This window comes from Nerophis lumbriciformis, linkage group LG02 (genome assembly GCF_033978685.3).
Source record: "Nerophis lumbriciformis linkage group LG02, RoL_Nlum_v2.1, whole genome shotgun sequence".
NCBI lineage: Eukaryota > Metazoa > Chordata > Actinopteri > Syngnathiformes > Syngnathidae > Nerophis > Nerophis lumbriciformis.
The window spans coordinates 19,579,872-19,596,777 of record NC_084549.2 but is presented as its reverse complement, the minus strand read 5'-3'; the positions used below and the strand labels follow the sequence as shown (position 1 = coordinate 19,596,777).

The following is a 16,906-nucleotide window of genomic DNA, read 5'->3' as shown; positions in this document are numbered from 1 at the left end:
AGGAATTAGCGAATGGTGTGATGCACCTGTAAAATCAATGCACCACCATAGTGCTTAGAATGACCAAAATACGTAAATATTACTTGTTATTATGAATGTGCCTGTTACATTACATATATGCCTACAGCATATCTATAAAACATTGATGGAGGTTTTGAGGTTTTTCAAAGTGCTTTATAGGCGGAATAGATTGAATCCCCATTACCTCCATTTTTAGCCACCTCTTGCTAGCTTTTATTAACATTTTAGAATGCATAAAAAAAGAAGGAAACATGTTCTTGCCTCAAATAAGGATTGTGAATGATAGGCAAAACTCAAAAACATGAGCAGATCCCCTATAAAAGTGGAGCTCTCTCTGACAATTTGATAGCCATGAATAGTAGAGTTGCAGGGATCTTGTGAGACTTCAGCTCAATGAGCCTCTCAACTAAGCAATAGTGTTGGCTTGTTTGTTTTATGATGATGCTACCATTGCGGTGATGTTTTATTGTTTATTTAACAGGGACAATGTGCAAACGTATTCATCTTTACAAAAATAAGATATTATTTGCACCAGATTTAACTACTGCTACTTCCAATCTGCAGCCACTAAGCAAGTAGTTTAAGACAATAAAATAAAATCAACAACTATTCATAACATAAGACTGATTCGCATAGACCAGCAACAGCTGTGATACAGTGATTGTCTAACAACAGACATTGTACATGTCCCATTCTGGCGGCTGAATACAGTATTGTTAAGTATTACAGGAATCATTAAAGCAGAAAAAACAAAATGTGTGTAATGTTTTTATACTAACTTATTGTTACAAAGACGAGAATGTTAAAAATGAAAATGAGGATACTAGTGGTTGTTTTGCCTTCAGCAAGCCTCCCTTTTCATTTCTCTACAAACAGTAGCAGTAGTACAAACAAGCACATTGCATTCCATGACCAAGCTCGTAACTCAGAACACTCCTATATCAAAGCAGCTTCAACAAGAGAAATTCATTAAAATCTCTTTAATCTGTGCTTGGCCCTACCAAAACACATATATAATGCCATCAACACTTTAAACAAAATACAAACCCCGTTTCCATATGAGTTGGGAAATTGTGTTAGATGTAAATATAAACGGAATACAATGATTTGCAAATCATTTTCAACCCATATTCAGTTGAATATGCTACAAAGACAACATATTTGATGTTCAAACTGATATACTTTTTTTTTTTTTTTTCAAATAATCATTAACTTTAGAATTTGATGCCAGCAACATGTGACAAAGAAGTTGGAAAGGTGGCAATAAATACTGATAAAGTTGAGGAATACTCATCAAACACTTATTTGGAACATCCCACAGGTGAACAGGCAAATTGGGAACGGTGGGTGCCATGGTTGGGTATAAAAGTAGATTCCATGAAATGCTCAGTCATTCACAAACAAGGATGGGGCGAGGGTCACCACTTTGTCAACAAATGCGTGAGCAAATTGTTGAACAGTGTAAGAAAAACCTTTCTCAACCAGCTATTGCAAGGAATTTAGGGATTTCACCATTTACGGTCCGTAATATCATCAAAGGGTTCACAGAATCTGGAGAAATCATTGCACGTAAGCAGCTAAGCCCATGACCTTCGATCCCTCAGGCTGTACTGCATCAACAAGCGACATCAGTATGTAAAGGATATCACCACATGGGCTCAGGAACACTTCAGAAACCCACTGTCAGTAACTACAGTTGGTCGCTACATCTGTAAGTGCAAGTTAAAACTCTCCTATGCAAGGCGAAAATCGTTGATCAACAACACTCAGAAACGCTGTCGGCTTCACTGGGCCTTAGCTCATCTAAGATGGACTGATACAAAGTGGAAAAGTGTTCTGTGGTCTGACGAGTCCACATTTCAAATTGTTTTTGGAAACTGTGGACGTCGTGTCCTCCGGACCAAAGAGGAAAAGAACCATCCGGATTGTTACAGGCGCAAAGTTGAAAAGCCAGCATCTGTGATGGTATGGGGGTGTATTAGTGTCCAAGACATGGGTAACTTACACATCTCTGAAGGCACCATTAATGCTGAAAGGTAGATACAGGTTTTGGAGCAACATATGTTGCCATCCAAGCAATGTTACCATGGACGCCCCTGCTTAATTCAACAAGACAATGCCAAGCCACGTGTTACATCAACGTGGCTTCATAGTAAAAGAGTGCGGGTACTAGACTGGCCTGCCTGTAGTCCAGACCTGTCTCCCATTGAAAATGTGTGGCGCATTATGAAGCCTAAAATACCACAACAGAGACCCCCGGACTGTTGAACAACTTAAGCAAGAATGGGAAAGAAAGAATTCCACCTGATAACCTTAAAAAATGTGTCTCCTCAGTTCCCAAACGTTTACTGAGTGTTGTTAAAAGGAAAGGCCATGTAACACAGTGGTGAACATGCCCTTTCCCAACTACTTTGGCACGTGGTGCAGCCATGAAATTCTAAGTTAATTATTATTTGCAAAAAAAAAAAAAGTTTATGAGTTTGAACATCAAATATCTTGTCTTTGTAGTGCATTCAATTGAAAATGGGTTGAAAAGGATTTGCAAATCATTGTATTCCGTTTATATTTACATCTAACACAATTTCCCAACTCATATGGAAACGGGGTTTGTAGATGAACACTGGTGCATCATCTTTTATATCACTTACATTTTGACGTCTTTATGTCATATTTTTATCCCTTATTGTTCTGCCCTGTAAGTTCTCTTAGAGCAGGGGTGTCCAAACTTTTTCCACTGAAGGCCGCACACTGAAAATTCTAAGCAAGCGGGGGCCATTTTAATATTTTTTATTTTAAAAACCAATACAATATATGTATAAAAAATATACATTTAGGCCTCCACTCAGGCTTGATCCCGGGGACCCCAAAGGGTTTTGGTCAAAAAAATATTAAAAATGTGTCATTATTCCGTATTATTATTTTTATTATTATTCAAGTTCTAAATCTCTAGATAAACATTAGGTCTATCTGTCAATATAACGTTTTTAAAGATTTAAGTTGTATGCTCTTTTTGTCAAAGAAAACCCTGTTTTCTTATGGAAAAAACACAAAATATGCAATATTTTCACCCAATAAAATTTTTATGTGGAATATTTTAGATTATATAATACTTGGAGCCTTAAAAAGGTCACTAACTCATAACACCATTGATTTTAATTCATTATTATTTTTTGAGCAATGACACTTAAAAACAAATCACACTAAAATTATTAGGGATCCAAAAGGGTCCTACTCATGAAAGTGTTAAAAAATAAATTATAATTTTTTTTTACTGTTTACTTTTAACACAATAATCTCGAGATCAACTTCAGATCTATCCTTCAATTATAAGTTATATTGTTGTTTATGTTTTTTGTTTGTTCGTTTTAGGCCCTTCTTTTAAAAAAACAGCTCATTTTTTTATAAGGCAAACACAAAATATGCAACATTTTCCCCAAAAAATATCTCAAAGTGGAATATTGTGACGTAATTGGAGCCTTGAATAGGTTTCATAATGACATTGATTTTGATTCTTTTTTTTTTTAAGAAAGAAACAGCGTGCATGGCAGCTTTGTGTTACTAGAGTAAACATTACAACATTTTCTTGTTACATTTCACCTGTTTGCTCTTTTATACCACTTTATGTTTTACATTTTTTTCCAATCGTATCTTTAAAATGTGCCGTGGGGCAGTTAAAAAATGACCCCCAGACCGCACTTTGGACACCCCTGTCTTAGAGCCTGTTGAAGACGAAGTTGTTTTGTAACAGACACTCAAGGTTATTCATCTATCTATCTTTTGATAATAAAAACAAACTTTTAGATAATAAATATAGTTTGAAAACCATTACAACAATACCATATAAAACAAACAACTACAGTAGTTTTAAGTAATAATCACCTTGAGGAGTAGGCTAATGTGTGTCTCTTTTGCTGATTCTACGTCCAGTGTTGCCAAGTCCGCATACTATAACCTTATTTTAGGATACTTGATTTCATAGAGTTGCTGTGTGTGTCTCTCGCGGCATCTGGCAACCCAATCTCCGATGTCCTTGAGACACTGACCGGAGAAGTCACTTCTGTGTTGAAAACACAACAAGCGATGTGTTTGTCTGTTAACCGAAGCTAATATTCGATCATCCGGTTTGTTGAGTCAGAACCAGACAACAAATTGAAGCAGAGCTTCTGCAGCTTTTTAACATTTTAAAGGAAAAATGTACATTGTGTGTGGACACATGCGCGGAGGCTCTCTGAAACGTGTGTGACACAGACTAACTCTGCAGCCGGGCTTGTTTTGCCGGGTCGGCTGATATTTTAATGGTTTCTCTCTCTGATTTGGTTGTCTGCTTTCCCTCCTGCCCACTAACTTTCTTAGTTAGTTGCGGTGGATGGAGGGCAGGATGTGGACCTTTCAGGCTCAGCAACTCTCAAACGCACATCTCTAATGAAGACTTATGTTTGTTTCTGATGTACGTGAAGCCAGAACATCAATGTGTCGCAAAATACTAACTTGTTTGCGTAAATGGCACAAACCTGTTATAAATATTACTTCAACGGAGCACGGAAATACTTGTAACTCAAGGTATGCTCGCAATTCAAAACCTAAAAAAAAGCCAAGAGATAGCACATATCTCTAATTACTCGTAAGTTGAGGTACCATTGCATATATAAATACGCACACACACACCCATGCACGCACATACGCAAGCACACGCGCACGCACACATTCTAGGGACGGACCGATCGATTTAATCAGTCAATTATATCATCAGAGAATAATTGGTAATTGGCCGAAAAATGGCCGATGTTAACACTTATTGTTAGTTAGCAGCAATGTGTATTTATTAGAGCGGTCAAACGATCCAAAGATTTAATCGCGATTAACAGCATTTTGTTCATTAAAAATTAATTGCGATTAATCGTAGAAAATGATCATTTTTGGTCATTGATAAGTGTACCCTAGACCAGTGGTCCCCAACCATCGGGCCGCGGCCCACGGATTGGTACCAGGCCGCACAAGGGAGGAAAAATAAATAAATAAATAAATAAATAAATAAAAAATAAAAAATAAAAATAATTATTAAATCAACATAAAAACACAATATATACACTAAATATCAATGTATATCAATACAGTCTGCAGGGATACAGTCCGTAAGCAAACATGATTGTATTTCTTTATTAAAAAAAAAATAAAAAAAATAAAAAAAATTAAAATCACCCCCCCGGTCCACGGGACAAATTTTCAAGCGTTGACCGGTCCCCAGCTACAAAAAGGTTGGGGACCACTGCCCTAGACAGATCACTTTAAAGTTTGTAATACCATGACTGGACAATTAATTAGCTTTAATGGAATGTTTTTAAACATTATGCTTTTTTAAACAGCTCAAAACAAGGATATAAACACGCTTTTAAAGAGAATTTAAAAAATAACTGCAGTGCGTTAGTGTCTTGCCAAGTTTTGTATTTTGTAGGAATGCATCAACACAAGGATATAAACACGCTTTTAACGAGAATTTAAAAAATAACTGCAGTGCGTTAGTGTCTTGCCAGGTTTTGTATTTTGTAGGAATGCATCATTTGTATTCCTGCTTTAGGAGCACTAGCTTGCATTTAGAGGAGAGGAGCTACACTTCCATGCGTAGATAGCTGTTTTACGCATTATTAACACAAACTGTGGATTGTTACGATCATGCTTTGATTGTCAAAGATGTTAGGTGATATTTTTCTACTTTAAGAAATGTTTCTGAAATTATGTACTTTACATGTTGTACAAGTTAATGGAATTCATATCGCTGCATGACAATATTTTAACCTTCTCTACCTACTTATTAATAAAATGTAATATTCAGCCTGTTAAACATTCTGTAATTGCAGACTATCAATCAGAACAGGTTTTAAAAGAATATACCATAGCGATGGTAATATTGTGTAGTGAACTGTAATTACCCGGTGTGGGCTGCAGAGGGCAGTGGCAGGCATGCCTGCAGTATTAAACCCAGTTTCAGTGTTAGCGAAAAAGAAGACAAGATTGTTCAAAGACGGTCTTCCTCCGTCATATTGCCGTGGCCATTACAATACACTTAATTTCAATCTGCCAGAAAACATTTATTAAGGTAGAAATATCACAGAATAACAGAACAGCATGATCGTATTGTAAGACAATTTTTCGTTGTTTTGTTGCCATGGCTTTGAATCTGAGATTTCCATAAAGTCTGCTAGCTATTTTCTAGCTTTAGGCCCGACAGTAACTGGACGCCATTACACTTTTCCACATGCTACGGAACGGGCCAGGGGTCAAAAACGTTAATCACACGTAAAAAAATTATTTTCATTAAAAGAACTTACACAACTTTGACAGCCCTAGTATTTTTTTCCCCCGTTTTATTCGACTCACTAATCTCTCTTTCCTCATATTTCTCACTCATTCTATTGTTTGTCACATGCTTCGCTTCTCTGCTCTTTTCGTCTGTCTCTGTTATAGTATGTTTAGCGCCGAGAATGAACCAATTTGATTGGCTATATATTTGTTGTTTGCTTGAACCAAAACAGGCACTCTGTGTTTCTTTACTAAAACAACACTGTACTCTGTTTCTACTTCCTGTTCCATCAATAGACAATGACAGTTTGACTATTTCCTATTGGAAAAATGTGACAGTTCAAACAAGCGTCCTAGCATGGTTTATCTTTGACATTTGAAATGTAATCACTAATTTAAAAAATAATAATACCTTCGGCACTATAATACATATAGTAAATGTTTTTAACATGGCTGAAAGTCCGTGGGGAAAAAACAGTGACCTGAGCTCTTAGCCAGCTGTTTGCAAACTGTGTGTGTGTGTGTGTGTGTGTGTGTGTGTGTGTGTGTGTGTGTGTGTGTGTGTGTGTGTGTGTGTGTGTGTGTGTGTGTGTGTGAACATGTCGGAGCGGGCATTGAGTCTGCTGCGAAGTCCGTACCTTCTTTAGCAGCAAAGGCCTGACTTTCAGCGATAACATTCCTTAGTTCGGGATTATACCGCGTTCCCTCCGGAAAGATGACGAGGTACATCTGTGAGAAGAAAACCATGTTAAATGAAATGATTCAACTTTTGACTCTTGGGGCAGAAAATACTGGTAGGTTGAGGAGAGCACATAAAACTGATCTATCACTATTGCAAGAGCTTTAACGGTGCCCAAGTCTGGTCTCAAGGGCAACTTTTGTCCAATACACTCTTCCAATTCCAATTACAACAGCCCATGCAATAACACACTGAAAAGATACCCTCAAGAATACGTACTACTGACATTAAAATACTGATATTATTCTTCAATTTATTGCATTCTCTGCCTGCTTTGTTAAAACTAAACTTTAAGTGAAAAAGTGCAAGTACAGGAAATACATATACAGACATAAACACATATATATATACATACATATATACACACACACACACACACACACACACACACACACACACACACACACACACACACACACACACACACACACACACACACACACACACACACACACACACACACACACACACACACACACACACACACACACACACACACACACACACACACACACCTCTGAGGTAGATCACCTTGACTTGGTCATTTGATAAGTAGCTCGCCTGCTGAAATAGTGTGGGGACCCCTGCTATTAAGTATATAGTAGGCTACTGACTAGATGGTTCCATACAAAATGTTTTTGTTTGGATATAACTTTATCAGAGGGAAGTGAAAGAAGAACATGGTCACATTAAAAAAAAAAAACCTATGGATTGGGAACGAAAATGTAAGTATATGTATATGTATATTTTTTAAACAAAATGCCTGATTCAGATCATTAAGGGTTTAAACCATGGGTGTCAAACTCTGGCCCGCAGGCCAAATTTGTAATTTCACTTGGCCCGTGAGGTGATATCAAATGAACACTAGAGCTGGCCCGCCGATCATATACAGCGACGGTGCTGCGGTACACCGCTAATTCTCATACTTGCCAAACCTCCCGGGAGACTCCCAAATTTCATAGCCCTCCCAGGAATTGTAACATCCCCTTTTCGTCCAGTCCAACCAGTGCTGGCTCAGTTACATAATATGAGTGGCTTTGGCACGCACAGAGAATTGAATGCAACACATACTTGATCTTCAGCGATACAGGTTACACTGACGGTGCCAGTATAAAAAAACTTTAAAATTGTTAGAAATATACGCCACACTGTGAATCCACACCAAACAAGAATGACAAACACATTGTGGGAGAACATCCGCACAATAACACAACATAAACACAACAGAACAAATACCCAGAACCCTTTGCAGCACTACTGTTTGGAGGTAGCGGGGGTGTATATTGTAAATGTGTTTGTCATTCTTGTTTGGTGTGGATTCACAGTGTGGCGTACATTTCTAACAATGTTAAAGTTGCTTATATGGCCACTCTCAGTGTAAACTGTATCCCTGTTGATGAATTTACGTGTGTGTGCGTACAGAAGCCGCTCATATTTTGTGACTGGGCGGGCACGTTGTTAGAAGGGATGAAAAGCGGACGTGACATCAGCTCATAGGGGACGTTAAAAGCAGTGCCTGTAAGGCACGCCCCCAAGACTGTGGAATACGAGAAATAATGACTGATGAACACCTTCGTTCGATAATGAGGGTTGCTTTAGCTCAAAGCCTGAGCCCCGACATTAATCAATTAGCATCCAAGAAAAGATGGCAGGTATCTGGCTTGGGCACATCAGATTAGATCAGTGTGTTGCAAACTGAGCCGTTTAAAGTCCTGAATGGTTGGTTTATTCATTATTTTATTTTCAAATTTATTAGCCTGTGGAAAAAGTTAATGTTGATATTTACCTCAGAAGGCTGCAAATAGAAAAGAGGCATTCAATTTTTATTTAAATTGTATTTGATATGCCATTGATATTTTTTAATTATTATTATTATTATTTGAAACTCGATTTTGCATGTCACTATAAAGTTATATAAGCCTTGCTTGTTCAATATTTAATGCAAAACTTGTTTGGGTACCTATTAAAAGGTTAATTTGTTCAACCTTGGCCCGCGGCCTTGTTCAGTTTTAAATTTTGGCACACTCTGTATTTGAGTTTGACACCCCTGGTTTAAACAGTTTGAGACACTCTGCAATATAAAACTTGTGTACACTAGTAGTACAGTAATTTTGACCTTTTTTGATTGACTTACTGGTGCTCCTGACTTATTCTGAGATCCAAGCTTCTTTGTCATTGCCTGAACGTCAAACTTGGCACTTCGTTTCACATAGATCCCTCCGTGCTGAAACAACACAAAAGACATACAATCATCACAACTGTGTACAAACATAATGACATCATGCCACTCCTTAGCTAGCATTACCTGAGAGAAATACCATCCGTACAGTGGGAGCCACTTGAGCCCATCTTTAAGAACATATCTGACATGGCCGAGGGCACTCTGCCTTATGGCCAGCATGTCAGCGATGATCCAGTCCGCTATAAAAACATCAAAGGAGATTAACTTTGGCCACTTTACTGTGGATATGCATTGAGACAAATTACCTGTACATTGATGATTGGACAGATAGATAACATTCTCTTTGTTTTTTGGTATATCTCCATATATGACGATCTAGGGTGAAAGAAGAACAGATCGTTGTTTATTACGCAAATGATAATGCTGATGATGACCGCAAGTGATATCAATCCATCTTTTAACCTCTTGTCTTCATTAGGGTCACGGACGACCTGGAGCCTATCCCAGCTGACTTTGGAAAAAAGACAGGGTAAACCCTAGACTAGGGGCTTCTAAACTTTTTCCACTGAGAGCCGCACACTGAAAAATGAAAAAATGCGGGGGGCATTTGGAAATGTTTCATTTTAAAAACCAATACAATATATATTTTAACCATTAGGGCTTCCTTCAATTTTGATGAGGGTTAAAGATTCCAGGGAACCAAAAGGGTTTTAGTCATTAAACTGGTATTAATAAGTCATATATCACTTTATTTATTTTACTTTCAACGCCTAAATAACTATACACCAATGTCAGATCTATCCGTTGACAAAGATTCGATTATTTTGTTTTGTGCCCTTTATGTCAATACCCGCTTAATTTAATAGAAAAAAACAACAAACACACAATATTTACCCCCAAAAAATGTTCAAAGTGGAATATTTGATGTGAAGTAATTGGAGCGTCAAATATAACAATTATTCATAACAACATTGCTTTTGGTCCATTTAAATTTTTTGATGGACAGTTTAAATACAAAAAAAATATCTGACTATACGGTCTCAGGAATTCAAAAGGCCCCCACTTATAAGTGTGTTAAAAAATTTTAATTTTTCAATATATTATTTTTACTTTCAACACAAATCTCGAGCTTAACTTCAGATCAAGTCTTTATTTTTTGCACAATGACCGTTTTAAAGTAAATAAATGTTTAAATGTCAGCTTTCTTTATAATACAATATTTTCTCCTTACATTACACCTGCTTACTCTTTTATTCCACTCTTAATGTTTTTATTTGTAATATTTCAAAATGTGCCACGGGCTGTTGAAAAAAAATAGCTGCGGGCCGCAACTATTCACAAATGCACACTTGTGTACAATTTACAGTCTTCAATAAGCCTTTTGGACTCTGGGAGAAAAGTAAAGAACAGGCAAACTCCACCTAGGGACATTCCAGACTTTAGTTTTGTGCTATTATACGGTAGTACTATAGCACAGGTTTGGTAATATTTATTATATATATTGTTCCGCCACGCTCGGTCGGGGGTCCTTCAGATCAAACATGTTTATTATACAATAGGGCTGTACAATTCTGCAGAAAAAAAAGGGAATCACAATTTTCTTGCTTAGAATTAAGATTCTCGTGGATGATTATTTTTTTTACGGGGAACTTTCTATACAGAAATTAATCAAGACTATGTTGTCTGTCTATCTGTCCAGGGTGTACCACGCCTTCCGCAGCTGAGATAGGCTACAGCACTACCCCCCTCCCCGCGACCCCGAAAGGGACAAGCGGTAGAAAATGGATGGATGGATGGATAGTCAAAACAAAAATAATGATAGCCAGTGTGCTTCCCTGGCCAGGGCAGTAAAAACAACTCGCTCTGGCCGGCAAATTTCACTGGGGACAGAAAGAGTGAGGAGAATGATAAAATGGCAGTGTTTGTTTGGGATGCAGCCTATTGTGTAAATAAAAAAATAGATTTTTTTAATACAGCGATATTATACATTATGAGCATTTATGAGTTAAATGTATTGGGGCTTTTGATAGCCGGTTTGTACATGTCATACAAGTGTTCCACCCTACACACTTCCATTGTGCCATCAAAGGTGTGGTCAAAAGCTGCAGATGAATGCAAACTTTCCTGACAGGCTTGTTGGGGCTCTGGTGAGGCTATGCAACAAGTTTTGCCAAATCCAAGTATGGGCGAAGGGCTGGCACTGCATGCAATGTTTCTTTACTTCTACGCCACTGTCATGTGTGTGAAAGCCATACTGACAAAAGATAATCCCAATTAACTTGGGCCAACCAAGTTGACAGTTTGCTCCCGTATTAACCAGCGCCTGCACTTTCTAAGGAGGCTCAGGGTCCACGGTGTGGCAAGCAATATCATTATGTTGTTTTATAAGGCAAACATTGAAACTGTCATCCGTTATGGCATCTCCACATGGTTTGGAAATCTGTCTGTCAAACTCAAAACCTTATCAAAGCTGGTAAAATAATTGGCTTGCAGCCCCCTTGTTCTCTTCAAGAAATATTCGACAAGACTGTGAGGAAGCAGGGTCTTAAAATCACCTGCGACCCAGACCACATACTTCATAGTGAAATTGTGTTGATGCCAAATGGTAAACGGTACAGAACAGCAACATACAAACTCAACAGGTATAGATTTTCCTTTGTCCCACTGGCAATCAAAGCACTTAATAGAACACTACTGTAATGACTGGATGCAATAATAAGGAGTGCAATATTGGGATGGGAGGTGTGCAATACGGGGAAGTGTACTGTGTGATCTCATAACTAACTGATATACCTGCGCACTGTTCACTGTCGTCACTGTGTTGTTGGATGAACTGTATGTATGTATGTAAAACTTTGCGTCTTGATGTCCAAGATAAATTTCTCCTCTGAGAAAATAAAGCTAATTATTATTATTGTAAATTGTAGCTGAGATAGGCTCCAGCGCCCCCCGCGACCCCGAAGGGAATAAGCGGTAAAAAAAGGATGGATGGATGGATGGATATATATATATATATATATATTTTTTTGCAAGTCAGATGATGTTGATTGGCAACACTAAAATTGGCCCTAGTACAGTGGTTCTTAACCTTGTTGGAGGTACCGAACCCCACCAGTTTCATATGCGCATTCACCGAACCCTTCTTTAGTGAAAAAGATATATACAGGTAAAAGCCAGTAAATTAGAATATTTTGAAAAACTTGATTTATTTCAGTAATTGCATTCAAAAGGTGTAACTTGTACATTATATGTATTCATTGCACACAGACTGATGCATTCAAATGTTTATTTCATTTAATTTTGATGATTTGAAGTGGCAACAAATGAAAATCCAAAATTCCGTGTGTCACAAAATTAGAATATTACTTAAGGCTAATACAAAAAAGGGATTTTTAGAAATGTTGGCCAACTGAAAAGTATGAAAATGAAAAATATGAGCATGTACAATACTCAATACTTGGTTGGAGCTCCTTTTGCCTCAATTACTGCGTTAATGCGGCGTGGCATGGAGTCGATGAGTTTCTGGCACTGCTCAGGTGTTATGAGAGCCCAGGTTGCTCTGATAGTGGCCTTCAACTCTTCTGCGTTTTTGGGTCTGGCATTCTGCATCTTCCTTTTCACAATACCCCACAGATTTTCTATGGGGCTAAGGTCAGGGGAGTTGGCGGGCCAATTTAGAACAGAAATACCATGGTCCGTAAACCAGGCACGGGTAGATTTTGCGCTGTGTGCAGGCGCCAAGTCCTGTTGGAACTTGAAATCTCCATCTCCATAGAGCAGGTCAGCAGCAGGAAGCATGAAGTGCTCTAAAACTTGCTGGTGGACGGCTGCGTTGACCCTGGATCTCAGGAAACAGAGTGGACCGACACCAGCAGATGACATGGCACCCCAAACCATCACCCAACCATGCAAATTTTGCATTTCCTTTGGAAATCGAGGTCCCAGAGTCTGGAGGAAGACAGGAGAGGCACAGGATCCACGTTGCCTGAAGTCTAGTGTAAAGTTTCCACCATCAGTGATGGTTTGGGGTGCCATGTCATCTGCTGGTGTCGGTCCACTCTGTTTCCTGAGATCCAGGGTCAACGCAGCCGTCTACCATTTCTGTTCTAAATTGGCCCGCCAACTCCCCTGACCTTAGCCCCATAGAAAATCTGTGGGGTATTGTGAAAAGGAAGATGCAGAATGCCAGACCCAAAAACGCAGAAGAGTTGAAGGCCACTATCAGAGCAACCTGGGCTCTCATAACACCTGAGCAGTGCCAGAAACTCATCGACTCCATGCCACGCCGCATTAACGCAGTAATTGAGGCAAAAGGAGCTCCAACCAAGTATTGAGTATTGTACATGCTCATATTTTTCATTTTCATACTTTTCAGTTGGCCAACATTTCTAAAAATCCCTTTTTTGTATTAGCCTTAAGTAATATTCTAATTTTGTGACACACGGAATTTTGGATTTTCATTTGTTGCCACTTCAAATCATCAAAATTAAATGAAATAAACATTTGAATGCATCAGTCTGTGTGCAATGAATAAATATAATGTACAAGTTACACCTTTTGAATGCAATTACTGAAATAAATCAAGTTTTTCAAAATATTCTAATTTACTGGCTTTTACCTGTATATCTAATTTTTTTTTTTTTTTTTTTTTCAAATTCAAGAAAAAGTCGTGTTTTTTACTGGTGCACAAAATGAACCGTGCATGAACATCACCTTGTTCAAAGAACAAAACCAACACAGTGAATGAACTCACAACAAATTACACACCTTACACACATTACCATGAATTGATTAACGTGGACCCCGACTTAAACAAGTTGAAAAACTTATTCGGGTGTTACCATTTAGTGGTCAATTGTACGGAATATGTACTGTACTGTGTATTCTCTTCCTTTGCAATCTGCTGGTAAAAGTTTCAATCAATCAATCAAAAAACCTGCAAATCAGATGGAAAATTAGAGGGAACATTGTTTGGGGGTATCCATAATACGCTGATAGGGAGAAGTTTCTATTTACACGATAAGTCGGATGTGTCTTTACCTCCGTGGCGGAGGCTCCCCCGAACCCGACTCACCGAACCCCTAGGGTTCGATCGAACCCAGGTTAAGAACCACTGCCCTAGTGTGTGAATCTGAGTGTTTTCTATCTGTGTTGGCCCTGCGATGAGATGGCGACTTGTCCAGGGTGTACCCCGCCTTCCGTCCGAATGCAGCTGAGATAGGCGCCAGCACCCCTTGCGACCCCGAAAGGGACAAGCGGTAGAAAATGGATGGATGGATGGAAGTCAGATTTACAGTTACTTGTATATATATACACACTCACCTCAACTCCTGTGTAGTTCTCAAAGAAGAAAAGGACCATGCTCTGGTAGATACAATACAGCCGGTCGTCTAACCTGTGATACAGTCTGGTCGGTAAAAAAGAAGAAAGTAGGCGCCAAGCCCCCCATGACAGAAGGTATGCTGGAGCCGACCCCAGCATGACGGTGGCTGGGAACCAGTACCGCAGGGAGTAAGTGTGCACAACTAGGGAGAGCAGCATGTTGTCACCTCAGTTAACAAAAATATATTTGTATATAAAAAAGAAATACCTGAAGTTTTAACTACACAATGCCAAGCTCTCCCCCGCCTACTTCTTAAAGCACACCTGCTCGCAGTAATCAGCATTAGACATTAATAAACCGCTGCAGCACGATGGCAAGAGAGGAGCTGGCTAAAGCTAACTTTAACCTTGTGTACATGACAGCCAAGTCGGCTTGGATGATTCATCCATAGTAGCATTTAGAACTGAATAAAGTACCTAAAGCTTTGTTTTACGTAACACAATAAAACCAGACGCATCACACTCGAAGTAAGCCGACTTGCTGTACAAGTTAGTCGTAACCATTAGCCTACTCTACAACGTGCTGCGTTAGAAAACAAGTTTAGACATAAAACGTTACTAAAGAGTGTCGTAACGTAGGCAGATAGGAAGGCGAGTCTAAGTGTTAATTTAGCGGTTATCGGGGGGGAAATATTATAAATACACATTAGTTCCTCTTTCACCGGCTAGCTGTTTAACACCTAGCTTCTGGCAGCAAATGTCACACACCTCCCTTGTTTAACGCCTCGCAATATCGAGGAATATGATTGGTTCAATCCCCGTAGAGGCGTGTCTAATCTTAAAGGCCCATACTGTATATAACTAATGCCTCTGTGTCCTTTAAGACAGTGGTCCCCAACCACCGGGCCGCGGCCCGGTACCGGTCTGTGGACAACACAAGATATTAAAAAATAAATAAATAAATAAAAAATTCAATTTTTTTTATTAAATGAACATAAAAAACACAAGATACACTTACAATTAGTGCACCAACCCAAAAAACCTCACTCCCCCATTTACACTAATTCGCACAAAAGGGTTGTTTCTGTGGAATGCCATCTTCGGGTTGGGGAGGAGACCCTGCCCCAAGTGGAGGAGTTCAAGTACCTCGGAGTCTTGTTCACGAGTGAGGGAAGAGTGGATCGTGAGATCGACAGGCGGATCGGTGCGGCATCTTCAGTAATGCGGACGCTGTATCGATCCGTTGTGGTGAAGAAGGAGCTGAGCCGGAAGGCAAAGCTCTCAATTTACCGGTCGATCTACGTTCCCATCCTCACCTATGGTCATGAGCTTTGGGTTATGACCGAAAGGACAAGATTACGGGTACAAGCGGCCGAAATGAGTTTCCTCCGCCAGGTGGCAGGGCTCTCTCTTAGAGATAGGGTGAGAAGCTCTGTCATCCGGGGGGAGCTCAAAGTAAAGCCGCTGCTCCTCCACATCGAGAGAAGCCAGATGAGGTGGTTCGGGCATCTGGTTAGGATGCCACCCGATCGCCTCCCTCGGGTGTTTAGGGCACGTCTGACCGGTAGGAGGCCACGGGGAAGACCCAGGACACGTTGGGAAGACTATGTCTCCCGGCTGGCCTGGGAACGCCTCGGGATCCCCCGGGAGGAGCTGGACGAAGTGGCTGGGGAGAGGGAAGTCTGGGCTTCCCTGCTTAGGCTGCTGCCCCCGCGACCCGACCTCGGATAAGCGGAAGAAGATGGATGGATGGATGGATGGGTTGTTTCTTTCTGTTATTGATATTTCTGGTTCCTACATTATATATCAATATAAATGATAAATAAATAGATCAATATAGTCTGCAGGGATACAGTCCGTAAGCACACGATTGTATTTTTTTATGACAAAAAAAAAAAAAAAAAAACCCGGTCCGTGGGACAAATTGTCAAGCATTGACCGGTAAGCAGTTACAAAAAGGTTGGGGACCACTGCTTTAAGATATTAAAATTGAGATCAGTTAGGATTATTTTATCATTTTTGAAGTTTTGGAAATACTTTTATTCACACTACATCTTACTCAATATCAATATTTGAATAGTGTTCCTATTTGTAGACATCAATATTTTACAATAAAATCAGTATTTATTCAATGTCTAGCTCGGGGGTCAGCAACCCGTGGCTCTCGAACCGCATGCAGCTCTTTAGTGCCGCCTTAGTGACTCCCTGGAACATTTTTAAAAAAGGATTGAAAATGGAAAAAGATGGGGGGAATACAAACAAACGCAACAGTTTGTTTACATGTATAATCTTCCACTCTTTTGTCTCATTTTGTCGACCAAAAGTTTCATGCTGTGCATGAAACA

At 39.3% G+C, this 16,906-nt stretch overlaps 1 protein-coding gene across 3 annotated transcripts in view; it reads right to left on the bottom strand.

The window, feature by feature from the left end:
• The window catches only part of agpat5 (1-acylglycerol-3-phosphate O-acyltransferase 5 (lysophosphatidic acid acyltransferase, epsilon)), a 32,324-nt gene extending 16,947 nt beyond the window's left edge, over nucleotides 1-15,377 (bottom strand). The window contains exons 1-6 of one of the 3 annotated variants that reach the window (XM_061955449.1): nucleotides 15,330-15,377; nucleotides 14,562-14,634; nucleotides 9,545-9,614; nucleotides 9,363-9,478; nucleotides 9,192-9,281; nucleotides 6,957-7,047 (exon numbers count right to left, since the gene is read on the bottom strand). In XM_061955449.1, the coding sequence (XP_061811433.1) occupies nucleotides 6,957-7,047; nucleotides 9,192-9,281; nucleotides 9,363-9,478; nucleotides 9,545-9,614; nucleotides 14,562-14,600 (406 nt within the window). In that variant the 5' untranslated portion in view covers nucleotides 14,601-14,634; nucleotides 15,330-15,377. The other 2 variants (XM_061955306.1, XM_061955375.1) reach the window with 2 other exon arrangements.
• Nucleotides 15,378-16,906: the final 1,529 nt, after the last annotated feature.